This window comes from Schistocerca serialis, chromosome 8 (genome assembly GCF_023864345.2).
Source record: "Schistocerca serialis cubense isolate TAMUIC-IGC-003099 chromosome 8, iqSchSeri2.2, whole genome shotgun sequence".
NCBI classification, from domain to species: Eukaryota; Metazoa; Arthropoda; class Insecta; order Orthoptera; family Acrididae; genus Schistocerca; species Schistocerca serialis.
Window position 1 is genome coordinate 487,020,219 of NC_064645.1, and position 17,977 is coordinate 487,038,195.

Here is a 17,977-nt window from a genome sequence, read left to right on the forward strand (position 1 = left end):
GATTCTTACTTGTTACAAAATTACGAAACTTTAAAGGTCAAAATGTAGAACATCCCACATGGCGGAACAGTAATTAAGAAGAACTGCGTTCAGTTTTTCCTGATTTAAATTTCTTATGCCCCTAAAGGACAGCAGGCAAAATGTAATATAATCCAATGTATCTATACCCGGGCCGGTGAAACATGTCACTTGGCAGCTCGCGTGTGGGTAGCTAGCTACACTGCGATTGCGAGGTTGCAATATCTGCCACTGCACATGCCCACAACTCTGAAGAACGTTTTGTAAATGTAAGCTACAATCATCATTTATATGTAAGTGCAACAAAGTACGTTTTTCTAACAATGGAGGGAACAACGATGGAGACTAAGTGTTTGATAGTATATTAAACCAGGAAATAAAAACACCCAAAGTTAATGACAGTATCTACAAAAAGTCGTTCCAAATTGTTACAGTAATAGCTGCATGTAAAACGTCGTATAATAATGTAATCTAAGCATCCCAAATAACACGCTATCCACACTCATAGAAAGAAATAAAGCAAAACATGCATAGCCTACACGATTGCAGAGAGATAAAAGAATTAATTCTGTATACATTTACACTCACCAATTTACGATGTCAGTTGCACAATTCCATCCAGTTCTCCTTCACTGTCATCAGAATCGGCACCAAAACCATTGTCTTCATCATCATCATCATCATCATCATCATCATCATCATCATTACAAGAAATTGTTAATTGTTTATTTTCATTTATAATTCCATCTATAGTCTGTGCTTCTCTTATTAGTTTAGCAACATGGTCTACTTTTTCCCTCCATGACGCAGCATCTACAGTAGCAAAACCTTCACGTAGCAGTCTTTCCACTTCTGTTATAGTAAAAGTCTTGTTGTTACTTCTGATGTGCACCTTGACTTCATTCCAAACCAATTCAGTTGGATTAAAATGACAGTGATAAGGCAGTAGCCTAATTACCAAGTGACCCTGTTCAATTGAAATTTCATCTACAACGTATTTAGGCATCACAGGCTTATTTTGTTTCACGAGCGAGTATAACAGCAGCTTTATCATGCTCATGTCCACAGTAATGTCTCTCGCCTGCAACCACAGCACCATAGTTTCTTTATGGTCACTTGTGGTGGGAGTTTTATCTAAAATCATGGAATAGGATGGTGCATTGTCCATCACAAAAACTGTCGGAACACTGAACTGGAGCAACAAATTTTTAAACCACTGTAGAAGCCGTGGGTGGCCCATATCCTCATGATAGTTACCAGTTTTTTGCGATCGAAAAACTAGAAGTCCTTCAGGCACAAAGCCGTTCGAAGAGCCTGCATGGGCCACAATTAATCATGATCCTCTTCCTGTTGGCTGATGACCGCTGCTATTCGGAGTATCATCTGTCCAGCATTTCTCAACTGATTCTCCAACGTTGACCCAGGTTTCGTCTAACCATATGACTGAGTGAAACTTCCTGGCAGATTAAAACTGTGTGCCGGACCGAGACTCGAACTTGGGATCATTTGCCATTCGCGGGCAAGTGCTCTACCAACTGAGCTACCCAAGCACAACTCACACCCCGTCCTCACAGCTTTACTTCTGCCGGTATCTCGTCTCCTACCTGCCAAAGTTTACAGAAGCTCTCCTGCGAACTTGCAGAAATAGCACCCCTGAAAGAAAGGAGAGCTTCTGTAAAGTTTGGAAGGTAGGAGACGAGAAGTAAAGCTGTGAGGATGGGGTGTGAGTCGTGCTTGGGTAGCTCAGTTGGTAGAGCACTTGTCCGAGAAAGGCAAAAGATCCCGAGTTCGAGTCTCGGTCCGGCACACAGTTTTAATCTGCCAGGAAGTTTCATATCAGTGCACACACCACTGCAGAGTGAGAATCCCATTCTGGCATATGACTGAGTGTATGTCCTTTACTACAATTTTGTGTAAGAAAATGGTACAAGCTGCAACGACATGAGCTTTTTCTATTAACAGTTTTCGTCCATATAACTTTTTAAAACGGAAGCCTATACTTTTTAATATCATCTTGAGTGACGTTTTTCCCCCCTGAGAAAAGTTCACTTTCTTTTAAAGAAATTAGCAACTTCACTATTGTGGGGTATTCTTTCCTTTTATAGTGTCCGTATATGTGCCGACGAATTACATCGGATTGGAAAGAATCATTATCTGTACCAGGACAAGGCTGCTTTTTTTTCTTGCCCGGAGTACTTACAAACACACTGTTCCTTCCACAGAGGATTTCTTCCATACTGTTTACTTCACTGCCTTGTAAGTCTTGAAGTAGCTCCCCTTTCCTTATAACTTTTCGTTCACTGAGTCCTAGAGTTTTCGAGGTATGCTCTAAAACTTTATCGGCAGGAATCGACGCATGCCCATGAACAGAAACAAGTTCTTTTTCTTGCTCTTAAAACTCTTGCGTCCTATGTAGCAATTCCAAATCCTGGCTATTTAATGGCACTCCACGGCGCAATGGATTGTCGCTTGTTAAACATCGTTATTTTGATGACATTGTTTAACAAACAAAAACTGTAGTCGAGGCGGTATCACAACACAACAGCAGGCGTTTGTGCACTAACATACAATGTTTACATGGAAGCCGGCAATGTGGTAGCTTTGACGCCGGAACTGGCTTTTGTTTGGTGCTGTTATTGGTTCAGAAGACGCAGCGCCTCCCGTTCCTCACTTGTTTGTTAGTTATACTACCAACTCTACGGCGCTTGGGGAGTGACCTTGAAGTGACATGTTTCAGCGGTCCAGGTATAACAATGTTAACCTCGGATGAGCTATAAATAAGACAGCGTGTATAAAAATGTATTACCAAAAGTTATTTATATTATCATTACTTTTCAACATAATCACTGTAGCGGTTGAGGCATTAGTTATATGTTACCTCAAAGCTCCTAATTACTTTGGAAATGCTGCCCTCATATAGTCACTTTTTCTGTTCATGGGATAGTATGACAGATGATTTAAAATGTGCTGCTAAGATCAGTTAAAGAGTTGTTCACTTTCATAGGCATTGTCAGGGATCACAATAATTTCAGAAGTCACGCACACCTTCACTCGCAGAGTTTTATCTGTACACATGGTTTGTTCCTCAACAAATTTCTGCTGGAGTATTCCCTTCTGCTCGAGGAAACAAACAATGCTTCACAATTCACACTTGGCAGGAGAATAAACTTAGGTGACCATGTTTATGCGACTGCAGCTCAGCATACACTGACCTTTTGAACTCAGCAGTGACAGTGTGTGTGATGCGGGAAATTTGCTGTCACTTACTGTGCATACCATTCACCTGCCGCATGGCTGGTGTTTATGCTGTGCAATTGGAAATTTAAAAAATCTTGTATCTCTGCCCAACAGGCCACATAACTGGCAGTTCAGTTTCTCTCTTTTATCATAAAACGGTAATGGAAACTTAAGACAATAATTTCAGATGGCTAGAGCAGTAAAATCTTCTCAGTAGTGTGCATGCAACACATGTGCCTTTTCATTCATATGGAAATTTAAAATAGTTATGTGCAAATTGCCAATAATATACAGAGTGCAGAAAGGAGGAAAAAGTTACCAAGGTTGAAATAGGATACGGGATGTGGAATCAAGCAAACCTTGCCAGGTTGCCATTGTCTAGACAGACATTGTTTTGTAGTTGTGTCAGTAACATGCCAGTCAGCAGTGAGTGGGTAGCAGTTGTTGCGTGTAACCTAGTAACCTATCTTACCCTAGCTAATGTCTGTTACACTGAAGAATACAGTTGCTGTTTAAATTAGTTAAACATAATTCTTTAAACTGAACATTCAAGTCTGGGTGAATTTTAAATTCCTATCCTGGGAGATTACATTAGGCATGATATTTACTGGGTTTAGACTGTCTGTTAAATTGACTATGGTAGAAGTACTATAATGCCATTAATTTTGTAATAAATTGTCCTATACAACACCACTGCAATAACTTAGTTGACATGTGGTTCTGTGATGTACAGTGTTATTTTTAATAATAAAATCTAAAGCTCAGATGCTGTAATATTTGCAAATGTGTAGAGTTATTCTAACAATGGAAACTTCAGCTTGAAATGTCAACAACGTAAGGAAAATATAGATTGCTACCTACCATAAAGATGATATGTTAAGTTGCAGACAGGCACAACTAAAAGACACTTACACATTAGCTTTCGGCCGCAGCCTTTGTCAGAAAAAGTAACACACACACATTCATTCACAAAAACAAGCACATCTTAAACATACATGATCACCATCTCTGATAGCTCGGGCTGGAATGGCAGCTTAACATGCCACCTTTATTGCAAGTAGCAGTATATCGTTTCCTTACATTTTTAAACTTTTATTCTAACATATCAGGTACACTGCAACTGTAAATTAATATACTGATGAAAGAAAAAGAATATTTAAATTAAATTTTACACATTCTTGTTTTCTCAACTCAAATTTTAACAGTAAATACTCAAAAATTTGCCTCCAATGTTGCCACACAGTTGATATTTCCAAAGAAATGATTGGGACACCCTCTCAGTAATTCGTGGTATGATGCAAAAAATTTTAATGGCCTCAAAAATTCTTGCAACCAGCTTTTCAAGGATGTTGACCGTTGTGAGGAAAATGGGTCTTTCACAACACTCCACAGGTAACTGGTTTTAATAGATGAGACTTTCATAACATTCCACACAAAAGGTTAAGTGTATTTTAAGTAATAAAAGTTCATTCTTGCTAACTGTACAGTAATAAAATTGTGCCTTACAGTATTACATTTCATCTAACTTGTAGTGCTACGAGGGCTATTCAGGAATTAGGGTACGTTTTGGCATTAAAAAACTAAGTACAAGAAATACACGTTATTGTATACATCTGGAAGAATGACTGACTTTCCTCAGCATTTGTTTTGAACTGCTCTTCTAATGCTGTGCAAAGTTTGACAGTACCAGGCAGAATTTATGATTGCTCCACGTTTGAGAAAATTAATAAGCGGCACACCTTGCCTATCCCAAAACACTGTCGCCATCAACTTCCTTGCTGACAACGCTTGCAAACATTTTCTTGGTTTTTGGGGGGACCTTGTGTGCCCCCACTCCATGGACAGTAATTTTGTCACGCAATTGACATGTTTCACCCAAGTCTCATCACCGGTTACATTATGGTTCAGTAATGAATCACCATGTTTGTGGTAGGTCTCCAGAAATGTCAACTTTGCCCCCATTCACTGTTCTTTATGGTGCTCTGTAAGCACCCATCATGCACAAAATTTGTGGTAGCCTAACTTTCGAGTGACAATTTCAAACAACAATGTCCAGGAAACCTGTGGAAGAAAAAGCAAACACTCCGTTATTGTGAAGCGATGATTTTCATGAATCATTTCATCAACTTTAGTGACAAGATTGTCAGTCACAGTGCTCGGTCGTCCACTCTTCTCTTCATCATGAATGTTGGTTCGGCCATTTTTAAACCAAATGCATCATTTCTGGACGGAACATTCACTCATTACGTTGTTTCCATACACTTCGCACAGTTCACGATAAATTTCTGTAGGTTTTAGATTTTTTGCGAGCGAAAACCGTATCACAGACTGCACCTCACAACTGGTGGGATTTTCGATTGCAATGCACATTTCAAATTCAAGTAGCAAAAAAAACCAGACACGCAGGGATGTTCCCGCTGTCACGGATGGGTGCCGACTGAGCTGCCAAACATGAAGATACCAAAATCTATGCGATCGGCACGCGGCTAGCGGCATCAGACGGAAATGTTCCCTGCTTTCTGAATAGCCATCGTATTTTTGTAGTGTAGTTCATTACCTTGACAAATCAATATTGTTATTGTACTTCTACTGTAGGAAATTTAATTATTGACCTTATACTGGAAAAGTTGCGGGAAAGTACAGGTTGGAATAACAACAACAATATGGAAAGGATAGATTACCACTCACCACATAGAGGAGGCACTTAGTTGCAGACAAGCACAATGAAAAGTGTGCTAAAATGTTAAATTTGTTGGCAGTCTTTTTCGTTGCACCTGTCTGTGACTCAGTGCCTCCTCTATGGGGTGAGTTGCAGTCCATCCTCTCTATATTATTGTTAAAAATTACAGAAAAACTGCTTCCAATGGAGCCAGCAGTGGAAAGGAATTCAAAGTTTTTCCAAGTTTGACTGTTCAGCTGAAACAACTATCTTGAACTAATTTGACAATAGTGTGTGTCATTTTGGAAGCCCCTTCCTACACACACACACACACACACAAACAAACAAACAAAGAGAAAATGAACAAAGGGTTGGGGGATTTGCCTTATTGTCTACTTGTGATGGGACAGAGAATAAGGCAAACAAACTTTCTATCTTGTCAGGCCTTACAATATGTTTTTGTGAAAAACAATCAATACAATTACATTGCCACTGGTTTATGTCCATGTTACAGTCTGGTAGAAATCATTTACATACTTCCAGAGCTAACCACTGCAAGAGGCAGGAGAAGACCAAATACCATGGGCTAGTAGGGGATGATAGAGAGAGATACGTGAAAGAGGCTCAAAATTGGGCCACCGTCTGACATGTCATACACTATAGTAATTGTGTTCTTAGCACATCAGGTATTAGGAGTATCAAGTTAGTTTAAATGCCCACACTTTCATCTGAGTGTCATTTTATGTCTGTAGTTCCATAACTGTGCATCCTGCATATGGTTATTTGAAAAATTTTGTTCATATACTCAGATCTGAATTGTCGTGTCTGCCCAACCTGCCTCAGTACTTGTAAGTTATAAAGCTACAATTTTTTTAACTTTCTTGGTGTTTATTGGTTTCAGCAAATTTAAATATTTTAATTCCAGGTTTGGTGGTGGTCCTGCATGCAACTTCCTCCGTGCTTGTGCCACATGCCAAGAAGAACAAGAAGTTTTACAGAGGCGTATAAAACAAGAGCTCCAGGAATTCATGCAGCTCATCAAAGATTTTCAGGTACTGCAACTGTCAGGCATCACTACGATAATAATTATTTATCAAGGTTTATATCCTCACAACATTATATTAAAATTTCTTAAATAGTTCTTGATATTTGTAAGTTAAAGTTGGAAATCAAATAATTTTCACAGGAATGTGATAATATGCTCTAGCTAGCACGTTTGACTCACTCATCTCTGTAAATCCCATCATACTGGAAAGGATGTAATGAATCAGTTGTACATTAACAGATCTAAGTAGGCAATTAGTCTACTTCTGTAAAGTATAGTTATAACTAATTATGACTAATGAAAGCCTATTCACTTTCAGGATTATGGTACCTTTATCAGCAGTTAAAAAACTAGTTGATTTTCTTAAGTGGGGTAGATGAGTATTTGGTACTGTAAAATTCAAAAGATGTTGATTCCAGTTTAGATGTGCAACTTTGGATATCATCTTACTTGATAATTCTGCAAGTTTGTCAAAATATCATTGCCTTTAGCTTGCACTGAACATAAGTGTTCTTTCATTTACATCCCTCACATATTGTTAGCAGAGCTCTGCATTTCTGCCAGAATAACTGCCCGCATCTCGCTCATTTGTCTGTGACTCGATATAGGGCACTTGAACACCTGCAGAGGTAGATTCCATCATCCCTGCCATGGAAAACTGTGCAGGAATAGTGAGTGCTCGGTCAGTCACAGCTTCCTGACAGGACAGGGCTCCTCGTGCTGCAGCACTCTGGAAACATTTGACAATCACTGCTACCAGCTGTGGCCCTTCACGAAGGCTCACTTGCACACCTTCTGAATGTGGCTGCGGCCCACTTATTTTCCAGTAGTTTGAAATATGATGACTGTGATGCTACAGTCGTAAAACTGTTGGAACATAATGGACTAAAAAATGGATGTGTTGCCAAATGGAAGTATATGATCATTTAAGTGTATACATAATAACTACCGTATTTACTAGCATCTAAGCCGCACTTTTTTTCCGGTTTTTGTAATCCAAAAAACCGCCTGCGGCTTAGAATCGAGTGCAAAGTAAGTGGAAGTTTTGAAAAATGTTGGTAGGTGCCACCAGGACTAACTTCAGCCGCGAATATATGTAGCGCTACACAGGCATGCTTTGCAGGCACAAAGATAAATACTGGCGCCAAAACCTCTGCGCCAGTAAATAAATTTTAAAAAAAGGTGGAAGACGAGCTTTTTTCTCCGCCCCGAGTTTCGCCCACTGCATTTTCATACATTATCCAACGAAGTAAATACAAATTCCATACTGTTCATCTTAAAATATAGCAGCATTTCAATGTACTACGAAAATTCGACTGGCAGGACTGTTTGGGATGTTTGTCAATATGCCCAACCCTTCGTTTTTAATTTTTTCCTACCTGTGAGAAGAGATGGTTGCTAATAGGAATTTTTATGAATTGTGAATCACATGCAGTATTCTCTTCACCATAAGAATAATACGAATATAAACATTTTGCCATGTATTATTTCGTGTTTGCTGCTATCTGATTTAAATCCTGTCTGCCTAATAAACTATGAAACTAGTGTGAGACAACAGCAAATGTGGAAGAATATACATATCATGTCATGTTTATATTCATATTATTCTTATGCCTAATAGTGATACAGTCAGAAATTAAGCATGGCAAATGACTAGATTTTTAAATCTAAGATGACTCTAATTTCTGTGCAGAATGTAATGTACAAAAGAGGCATCTGCAAAGATTTTCAAACGGAGAAAAATTTTAGCTAAACTCTCATTCAGAACATCTTCTATCATACGCAGTCTATTATTTGGTTCTTGTTGATCATTATCAAAGAAAGCAGCAGTGTAAGTAACAACAAATAGCAGTCTCTTGCCATTGTTTCACTAATGAGACAATTCCTCTCATTTTTTTATTGTAAGCGGCGGTTGCGCGCACAAAATCAAGCCATGCCGTGAGCGGCGACAAGCTGTAAACACTCATTATCAGAATTTCGACAAACAATGCATGACACAGTACAGTAATGCAGTTTCAGCTTATAGTGACGTAAACACCTAATAACAAAGACAACGGCACTTATCAGATCAAAGGAAAATAAGCAATTGATTCAAACCTGACGAAGCACATGAAAAAGGAAGGGTACCCGTATAAATACGGACAGAGCACCTGACGCATAGCAATGGCTACCTGGTAAAGCTTAACTGCTAAGCTTATGACTCGAACCAAACTACTGTAGCTGTATCGTCATTCATTCGACCTAAATTGTGTCTCATATTACAATGGACCAACTTTGTTTCGATTTGGAGGTGCGGCCTAAAACTTTTCTCTCCCCTTGAATTTCGAGTCTCAAATTTCAGGTGCGGCTTAGATTCGGGAAATTTTTTTTCCTTGACTTCGAGTCTCATTTTTCAGGTGCGGCTTAGATTCGAGTAAATACGGTAGCTGTTCCTGGTTGTGCGTTACTGTGGATCAGTCTGGTTAAATGGAAAAGAAAGAACAGAGAAAGCACACATTTCTTATGTGTATGGGATGTGGATATACGTCCTAATCTCCTTCTCACCCCTGTCTGTGTTTATCTCCTCCTCCTCACCCTTCCTCTGTCCTCCCACCCCCCCCCCACCCCCACCCCCCATCTCTGTCCATCTCCTCATCCTCCTCCCCCCTTCCCTTCCCCTCTCTCCCTCTTTCCATCTGCTCCTCCCCCCCTTCCCTTCCCCTCTCTCCCTTTTTCCATCTCCTCCTCCCTTCCCTTCCCTTCCCCCCTCTTCCTCTTTCCATCTCCTCCTCCCTTCCCTTCCCCTCTCTCCCTCTCTATTTCCTCCTGCTCCTCTCTCTCTCCCTTTCTTTGTCCATCACCTCCTCCTCCCTTTCTATGTCTGTTCTGTCTTGCCCCCTCTGTCCACCCATCTCCTCCTTTCCACTTTCTCTGACCATCCCATTCCACCCCCTGTCGATCTATTCCTTCCTCTCTCTGATCTTGAGTCTTGTAATCATAAGCACAGAAGCCATAAATACTACATTCCTTTTTACTAACAGTATTTCACTATTATATATACATTACCACACATTAATTGAATGCACCCTGGTATTTCAGATTTGCAACACAAATCAAACGTTATTTCCCACAAAATATAATTATATTAACTTCCACTTGTGTAATACAATCACAGTCTTTAATTTTACTTTCTTCAAAGTATCCTCCTCGAAGCATGTGGTCCATCAGTTTTTGTAGGTATCGTGAATGTATATGATTCCACACATTCTGAACAATATTCCAGAGATGTTCCTTACTTGGGTATACACTCCTGGAAATGGAAAAAAGAACACATTGACACCGGTGTGTCAGACCCACCATACTTGCTCCGGACACTGCGAGAGGGCTGTACAAGCAATGATCACACGCACGGCACAGCGGACACACCAGCAACCGCGGTGTTGGCCGTCGAATGGCGCTAGCTGCGCAGCATTTGTGCACCGCCGCCGTCAGTGTCAGCCAGTTTGCCGTGGCATACGGAGCTCCATCGCAGTCTTTAACACTGGTAGCATGCCACGACAGCGTGGACGTGAACCGTATGTGCAGTTGACGGACTTTGAGCGAGGGTGTATAGTGGGCATGCGGGAGGCCGGGTGGACGTACCGCCGAATTGCTCAACACGTGGGGCGTGAGGTCTCCACAGTACATCGATGTTGTCGCCAGTGGTCGGCGGAAGGTGCATGTGCCTGTCGACCTGGGACCGGACCGCAGCGACGCACGGATGCACGCCAAGACCGTAGGATCCTACGCAGTGCCGTAGGGGACCGCACCGCCACTTCCCAGCAAATTAGGGACACTGTTGCTCCTGGGGTATCGGCGAGGACCATTCGCAACCGTCTCCATGAAGCTGGGCTACGGTCCCGCACACCGTTAGGCTGTCTTCCGCTCACACCCCAACATCGTGCAGCCCGCCTCCAGTGGTGCCGCGACAGGCGTGAATGGAGGGACGAATGGAGACGTGTCGTCTTCAGCGATGAGAGTCGCTTCTGCCTTGGTGCCAATGATGGTTGTATGCGTGTTTGGCGCCGTGCAGGTGAGCGCCATAATTAGGACTGCATACGACCGAGGCACACAGGGCCAACACCCGGCATCATGGTGTGGGGAGCGATCTCCTACACTGGCCGTACACCACTGGTGATCGGCGAGGGGACACTGAATAGTGCACGGTACATCCAAACCATCATCGAACCCATCGTTCTACCATTCCTAGACCGGCAAGGGAACTTGCTGTTCCAACAGGACAATGCATGTCCGCATGTATCCCGTGCCACCCAACGTGCTCTAGAAGGTGTAAGTCAACTACCCTGGCCAGCAAGATCTCCGGATCTGTCCCCCATTGAGCATATTTGGGACTGGATGAAGCGTCGTCTCACGCGGTCTGCACGTCCAGCACGAACGCTGGTCCAACTGAGGCGCCAGGTGGAAATGGCATGGCAAGCCGTTCCACAGGACTACATCCAGCATCTCTACGATCGTCTCCATGGGAGAATAGCAGCCTGCATTGCTGCGAAAGGTGGATATACACTGTACTAGTGCCGACATTGTGCATGCTCTGTTGCCTGTGTCTATGTGCCTGTGGTTCTGTCAGTGTGATCATGTGATGTATCTGACCCCAGGAATGTGTCAATAAAGTTTCCCCTTCCTGGGACAATGAATTCACGGTGTTCTTATTTCAATTTCCAGGAGTGTATTAACGTCCCTGATACGTCTCTCCACTTCATCCCAGGCCATTTCAATGGAATTACAATTGGAGCTTTGGGATGGCCATACCATATCATTCAGTACTTTCTGTTTTTCCTTTGATGCAGTGTAGTTCATACAGTACAGTATGCTGCCCAATGTTTTGGGTCATTATCCTGTTGTAAGGTGAACCCTTTCCCTATTAAGTGCAATCCACTTCCTATTGAATGATACTGAAGTATGCGGTGGTACTGCTTCTGATCCATACATCCTTCTATTTTCACAATGTCGCCAACTCTATCTCCGGCAAAACATACCCAAACCATAATAGAACCTCCACCGTGTTTAACTGTAGGTAGGACACACTGCTGTGCTACCCTTTCCCCTTCAAATTGGCTAACAAATATTCTCCTTCTGGTTCCAAAAATCTCGAACTTTGATTCATCAGTGAATAACACCTTTGTCCACTCTTCTGATGTCCAATTATGATGTTTTTTATCCCATTCAAGTTTCTTCTGTTTAATTATGGGCCTTAGAAGGGGTTTTCTTGCTGTGACACATCCTTTCAAGCTGGCTTCAGTCAGACTGCTTTTTACTGTTGCAACAGATATTGTCATGTTCATTTCTACCAATTCTGCACGAATTTGGAGCGCTGTTTTGAGTCTATTTCTCTTACTGGTAATTCTGATGTATTTACCATCACTTTTAGTTGTTTAACAAGGTCGTCCTGGTCGTGGTAAGTCCTTATTGCTAGCTGTTGTCTCCTGGCAGTGAAGGGTGTATTGCACTCCCCCTACAGAACATTACACTGTTTCACAATTACGAGCTACAGTTAGCAGGTCAGAACCACACCAGCGAATATTCAACAGTACTACTTGCAGAAGTGTTAATAAGAGCAGTGTTCATTACGTGGTCAGTGCCAGCACTCAAATGATGATGGCATGAAGAGAAGGCAGTATTTACATTCCACCAGTGTCACAGTCTTATGGAGTGTTGACCATGCATGAAACGTTGATCATTGCTCAACTGGTGATTTTTCACAGGATGCAGAGGTCTATAATTGCAACTACCATATATTTTTGTAAAATGTCTAACTCAAGTTGTGACTCATTAATCAAGTAGCTAGTTTTTATATGTTGTGAAAATGTTCCACTTCGGTAACTAGCTGTTAGTGTACAAAAATGCAATCATCATGTGTGGTTGATACCTTCTCAAGATATGCCTGGTTATTACTGTAGTTTTTAGCAAATAAACTTGCCTGTAACAAATCATATCTTTAGTATGTGACTGCAGTTAGCTATTAATCTAAACATTTTTATGGTTCATGCAGAAAGTGCAATTGGTGACAGTTTGTTCAGCATTGAAGAATGAACCACAGAGCCTACTAGCAAATTACGACCCACATAATGTGTTAAATAGTGAAGACATGATTTTCTGTCAAGTGTCTTCCTGATCGCTCACTGACTTTTAAAGAAGAAAAATGTCGTAATGGTAAACACAGCAAAAAAAGAGTAACATTGTTGCTTGCTGTGAACATAGACAGGTCTTAGACACTGGAACCTCAGCCGGCCGGAGTGGCAAAGCGGTTAAAGGCGCTACAGTTTGGAACCGTACGACAACTACAGTTGCAGGTTCGAATCCTGCCTCGGGCATGGATGTGTGTGATGTTCTTAGGTTAGTTAGGTTTAAGTAGTTCTAAGTTCTAGGGGACTTATGACCACAGCAGTTGAGTCCCATAGTGCTCAGAGCCATTTGAACCATTTTTGAACTGGAACCTCTTTTGATAGCAAAAACTGCTAACCCTATATGTTGCAAGGGTATCAGATTATTTCCTGTCTCTTTCCTCTACAGTGAATAGAGTTGTTCAGGGAGTGGCTGTTGGGCCTGGACAAAGACATAAAAAACAGAAGTGAAAAGTCCTGCTTATTCTGGACTATTTGCGGTTCACAATAACTCACCACCTTTGGATAGTGCGAAACTTCATTTTTTCCTTGTGAACACCACATTGAAATTACATCTCCTTGACTAGGGAATAATTCAGAATTTTAAAATTTATATTACAAAGCTGTGATGATGGTGTTGGATAATATTGAAGATGGTCAGAGGCCCAGCTTAACTGCCTTGACAACAATAAACACGGCTGATAAAGCATGGAAATACAATACTCTGACAACAATTCTGTACTGTTTCAAGAAATGCGGATTCATCGTGAAGCCACAGAATCAACTGCGGCAGCTGGAGAGGGAAAAAATTGACTTGTGTTCCCAAGTACCTGGGGCCTTTTTCCTGACTTAGGAGAAAAAGTACCAGTTGATGGTTTCATACATTTTGACAATCATGTGGAATTCTGTGGTGCCCTTACTGACTTTGAAGTATTGGTTGTTCTGGACGATAAGAAGGAAGACAATGACAGAATAGAAGCAGAGTCAATTCTGTCTGTGACTCCAAAAGAGACAAATTCATCGTTGGAAATATTATGCATGTACATTCTTAGAACAGAAGTAGCTGATGGTGTCTTTTCGGCTTTGGTCACAATCGGAAATGCGCTTCACCAACCGCTCTGTAGGTAGAAACAGAAAAAGATCACGGATTTATTTGTAAATTAAAATTAAAGTTGTCATATGTTTTTCCAGAAATTTGTATAGTCATTTCATTTGAAATGTTAAAATAAATAAAAATTAATAAATGAGATAAAAATAAACATTTTTGGAGCCTAGTTTGTATTTTGTAAACAAATACTAATGTTATTGATATGACAGTAATTTTTCAAAAAACTTTATTTTCGGAGAGGGCAGCCTTACTCCTATGCTTTGAAGGTTTTCTCTCTCTCTCTCTCTCTCTCTCTCTCTCTCTCTCTCTCTCTGTCAAAATATTGTTGAACCGAACCCTTAATAATTCAAACTTTTTCTGAGGACCCTTGAACTGTATGGGAGAAAATGAAGTTACATTTCTTCTTCAATGAAAGTAGTTCAGACCATAATCTCAGAAGAACAATTAAAATTTGAATGGTTATGCGACAGTTTTATAAAATAATATCATTGGTATTTGTGGTTAGAAGAATGGACAATGGGTGGCAGAACATCTCCAAGAAAATGCAGAGGCATTGCAGCAATTATGGCTCCATTAGTGATAGGTGTCATAGTTGCCCATATATCTTGGGCAGAATGAAGGCATAATGAATGAAATCCTCCATAGAATGAACGTGCAGTGTGATTATGTACACCTTTCTTTGTTGCACTGAAATTAAAAAAATGCAAATCCACAGGAGATGTCATTTAACCTCATCATTGATTATAGCCAGCAAGAGGACATTACAGGCATTTTAACAGAACTTTTATTGAAATTAAAATAGATACATTTTTTGTTGATTGTTAATTGTGAATTGTGGTTTATTAGCCTCATAACGTACATGATCTAAATCATTTGATTCAGGTACAGGAGACACATCAAAATTTTGGTAAAGTTTTACCATATACATACAACACCTGATTTTAACAAATGGTACCGTAACAATAATACAATATAAAAATATACATACAGTAAAAAACTAACAATTAATTACAACAACTGATTTTAACAAATGGTATCATAATAATAATACAATTTTGTTACACATACAATAAAAGGCTAACAGTTAATTACCCCTTGCTCCAATTATCATGTCATCCTCTATGAAGTCCTCTACTGAATAGTAGCATTTCTCCCACAGAATCTGTTGTAGCCTTATTTTTAGACTCTGTGGCTTCATATTAAATATAATTTTGCCGATTACCTTGTTATATATTGTCATCGCCATATACTGTGGAGTTCATGCATATAATTTCAAATGGTGTGTGCGTAACATAAGATTATTTTTATTTCTTGTGTTGTATGTGTGGTTAAAATGATTTTCCTCAAATAATTTTTGTCTGCTGTGTACAAAGATTATAATTTCATAAATGTATATGGAGGGAACTGTTAGGATTTGCAGGTTCCGAAATAATGGGCGACAAGATTCTGTTTGTTGTGCACTACACATGTATCTTATAATTTTCTTATGCAGTTTCAGTATTCGAGATACACTACTTGAATTTCCCCAGAAAATGATACCATACCTAATGACAGATTCAAAATAACTGATATGCTATTTTTCGTGTACTCGTGTCAGTAGAGTTTGCTAGTATTTGCTTTGCAAATGCAAAGCTGCTTTGTTTATTTGATATGGACTCAATATGTGTACTCCAGTTTCAGTTGTTGTCCACATTTAGTCGTAGGAATTTGACTGTGTTAATTTCTTCCATAGGATGATTGTGATGATGTATTTTAAGATCCACACATTTCAAATGTTTGGTTTTGAAATGTACCATATTGGTTTTTGCAATGTTCAGTATCAAGCCATTTAACTGGAACCAGTTTTCTAGAGTACCCATTGTGCTCACAATGGAGCTCTGAATTTTTTCTGCATCATCTTCAATTAAAACAGAAGTATCATCCGCAAACAGAACTGACGGGGAATTTATATTTATGGGCAAGTCATTTACATAGAATAGGAACAGGATTGGCCCCAAAATGGAGCCTTGAGGCACACCTTGTGATACTGTACTCCATTTAGAGTAATAATTCACTGCATTTGATGTGACGCATACCCTTTGCTTTCTGTTGTGCAAGTATGATGTGAGCCATTTCAGAGCTTTGTCCTTAACCCCATATTTGTTTAATTTGTAGATAAGCAAGTCGTGGTTCACCGAGTCAAATGCTTTTGAAAGGTCACAGAAGATACCTGCGACTTTACTCCTCTGATCCAATGATTTGCGTATCTTCTCAGTAAAGTTATTTACTGCACCCAGTGTGTTCTTTCCTTGTTGGAATCCAAATTGGTTACTTACAATAATATCATTTTTTACGATAAAATTTTTGATCTGATTTGCAGCTACTTTCTCTAGCACTTTTGACAGGATTGGGAGAATAGAAATAGGGCGATAGTTTCCCATATCTTCCCTCGACCCTTTCTTGAACAGAGGTCTCACTTCGGCACATTTAATGGTTCACACAGTTAACTGATCACCTGATTTATCACTGTTTTATTTCAATAATCAAGATTTACTTCAATTTTATGTTCAACATAACTTAATACATATGCAAGTATGTTACATAAAATTCAGTAAGTAATATTATATATAAAAACAAAGATGAGGTGACTTACCGAACAAAAGCGCTGGCAGGTCGATAGACACACAAACAAACACAAACATACACACAAAATTCAAGCTTTCGCAACAAACTGTTGCCTCATCAGGAAAGAGGGAAGGAGAGGGGAAGACGAAAGGAAGTGGGTTTTAAGGGAGAGGGTAAGGAGTCATTCCAATCCCGGGAGCGGAAAGACTTACCTTAGGGGGAAAAAAGGACAGGTATACACTCGCACACACGCACATATCCATCCACACATACAGACACAAGCTTGTGTCTGTATGTGTGGATGGATATGTGCGTGTGTGCGAGTGTGTACCTGTCCTTTTTTCCCCCTAAGGTAAGTCTTTCCGCTCCCGGGATTGGAATGACTCCTTACCCTCTCCCTTAAAACCCACTTCCTTTCGTCTTCCCCTCTCCTTCCCTCTTTCCTGATGAGGCAACAGTTTGTTGCGAAAGCTTGAATTTTGTGTGTATGTTTGTGTTTGTTTGTGTGTCTATCGACCTGCCAGCGCTTTTGTTCGGTAAGTCACCTCATCTTTGTTTTTATATATAATTTTTCCCACGTGGAATGTTTCCTTCCATTACATTGATATCAGTAAGTAATATGATTAACAAATTCAAGTATTACTGTTAAGTACCAAACCACACTTCAACAAGCATGTACTGCAATAACACCACTAAAAGTTATACTGTTTGTTGTAGAACGACATTTAAAAGGAAGTTAGTACCATAATACATTATGTTTACTACTTGTGTTTGCGTATAACGGTATTGATTTAAGTGTCAGGAAGTCGTTTCTGAAAGTATTTGTATGGAGTGTAGCCATGTATGGAAGTGAAACATATGTTGTTGTTGTGGTCTTCAGTCCTGAGACTGGTTTGATGCAGCTCTCCATGCTACTCTATCCTGTGCAAGCTTTTTCATCTCCCAGTACCTACTGCAACCTACATCCTTCTGAATCTGCTTAGTGTATTCATCTCTTGGTCTCCCTCTACGATTTTTACCCTCCACGCTGCCCTCCAATACTAAATTGGTGATCCCTTGATGCCTCAGAACATGTCCTACCAACCGATCCCTTCTTCTGGTCAAGTTGTGCCACAAACTTCTCTTCTCCCCAATCCTATTCAATACTTCCTCATTAGTTATGTGAT

At 40.2% G+C, this 17,977-nt stretch overlaps 1 protein-coding gene across 1 annotated transcript in view; it reads left to right on the plus strand.

Moving 5' to 3' along the window:
- LOC126416745 (ubiquitin carboxyl-terminal hydrolase 20) overlaps window positions 1–17,977 on the plus strand; it is a 187,938-nt gene that overhangs the window by 117,012 nt on the left and 52,949 nt on the right. Inside the window, exon 14 of the mRNA XM_050084581.1 lies at window positions 6,840–6,966. Within this exon, the coding sequence (XP_049940538.1) occupies window positions 6,840–6,966 (127 nt within the window). The remainder of the gene's footprint in view (window positions 1–6,839; window positions 6,967–17,977) is intronic.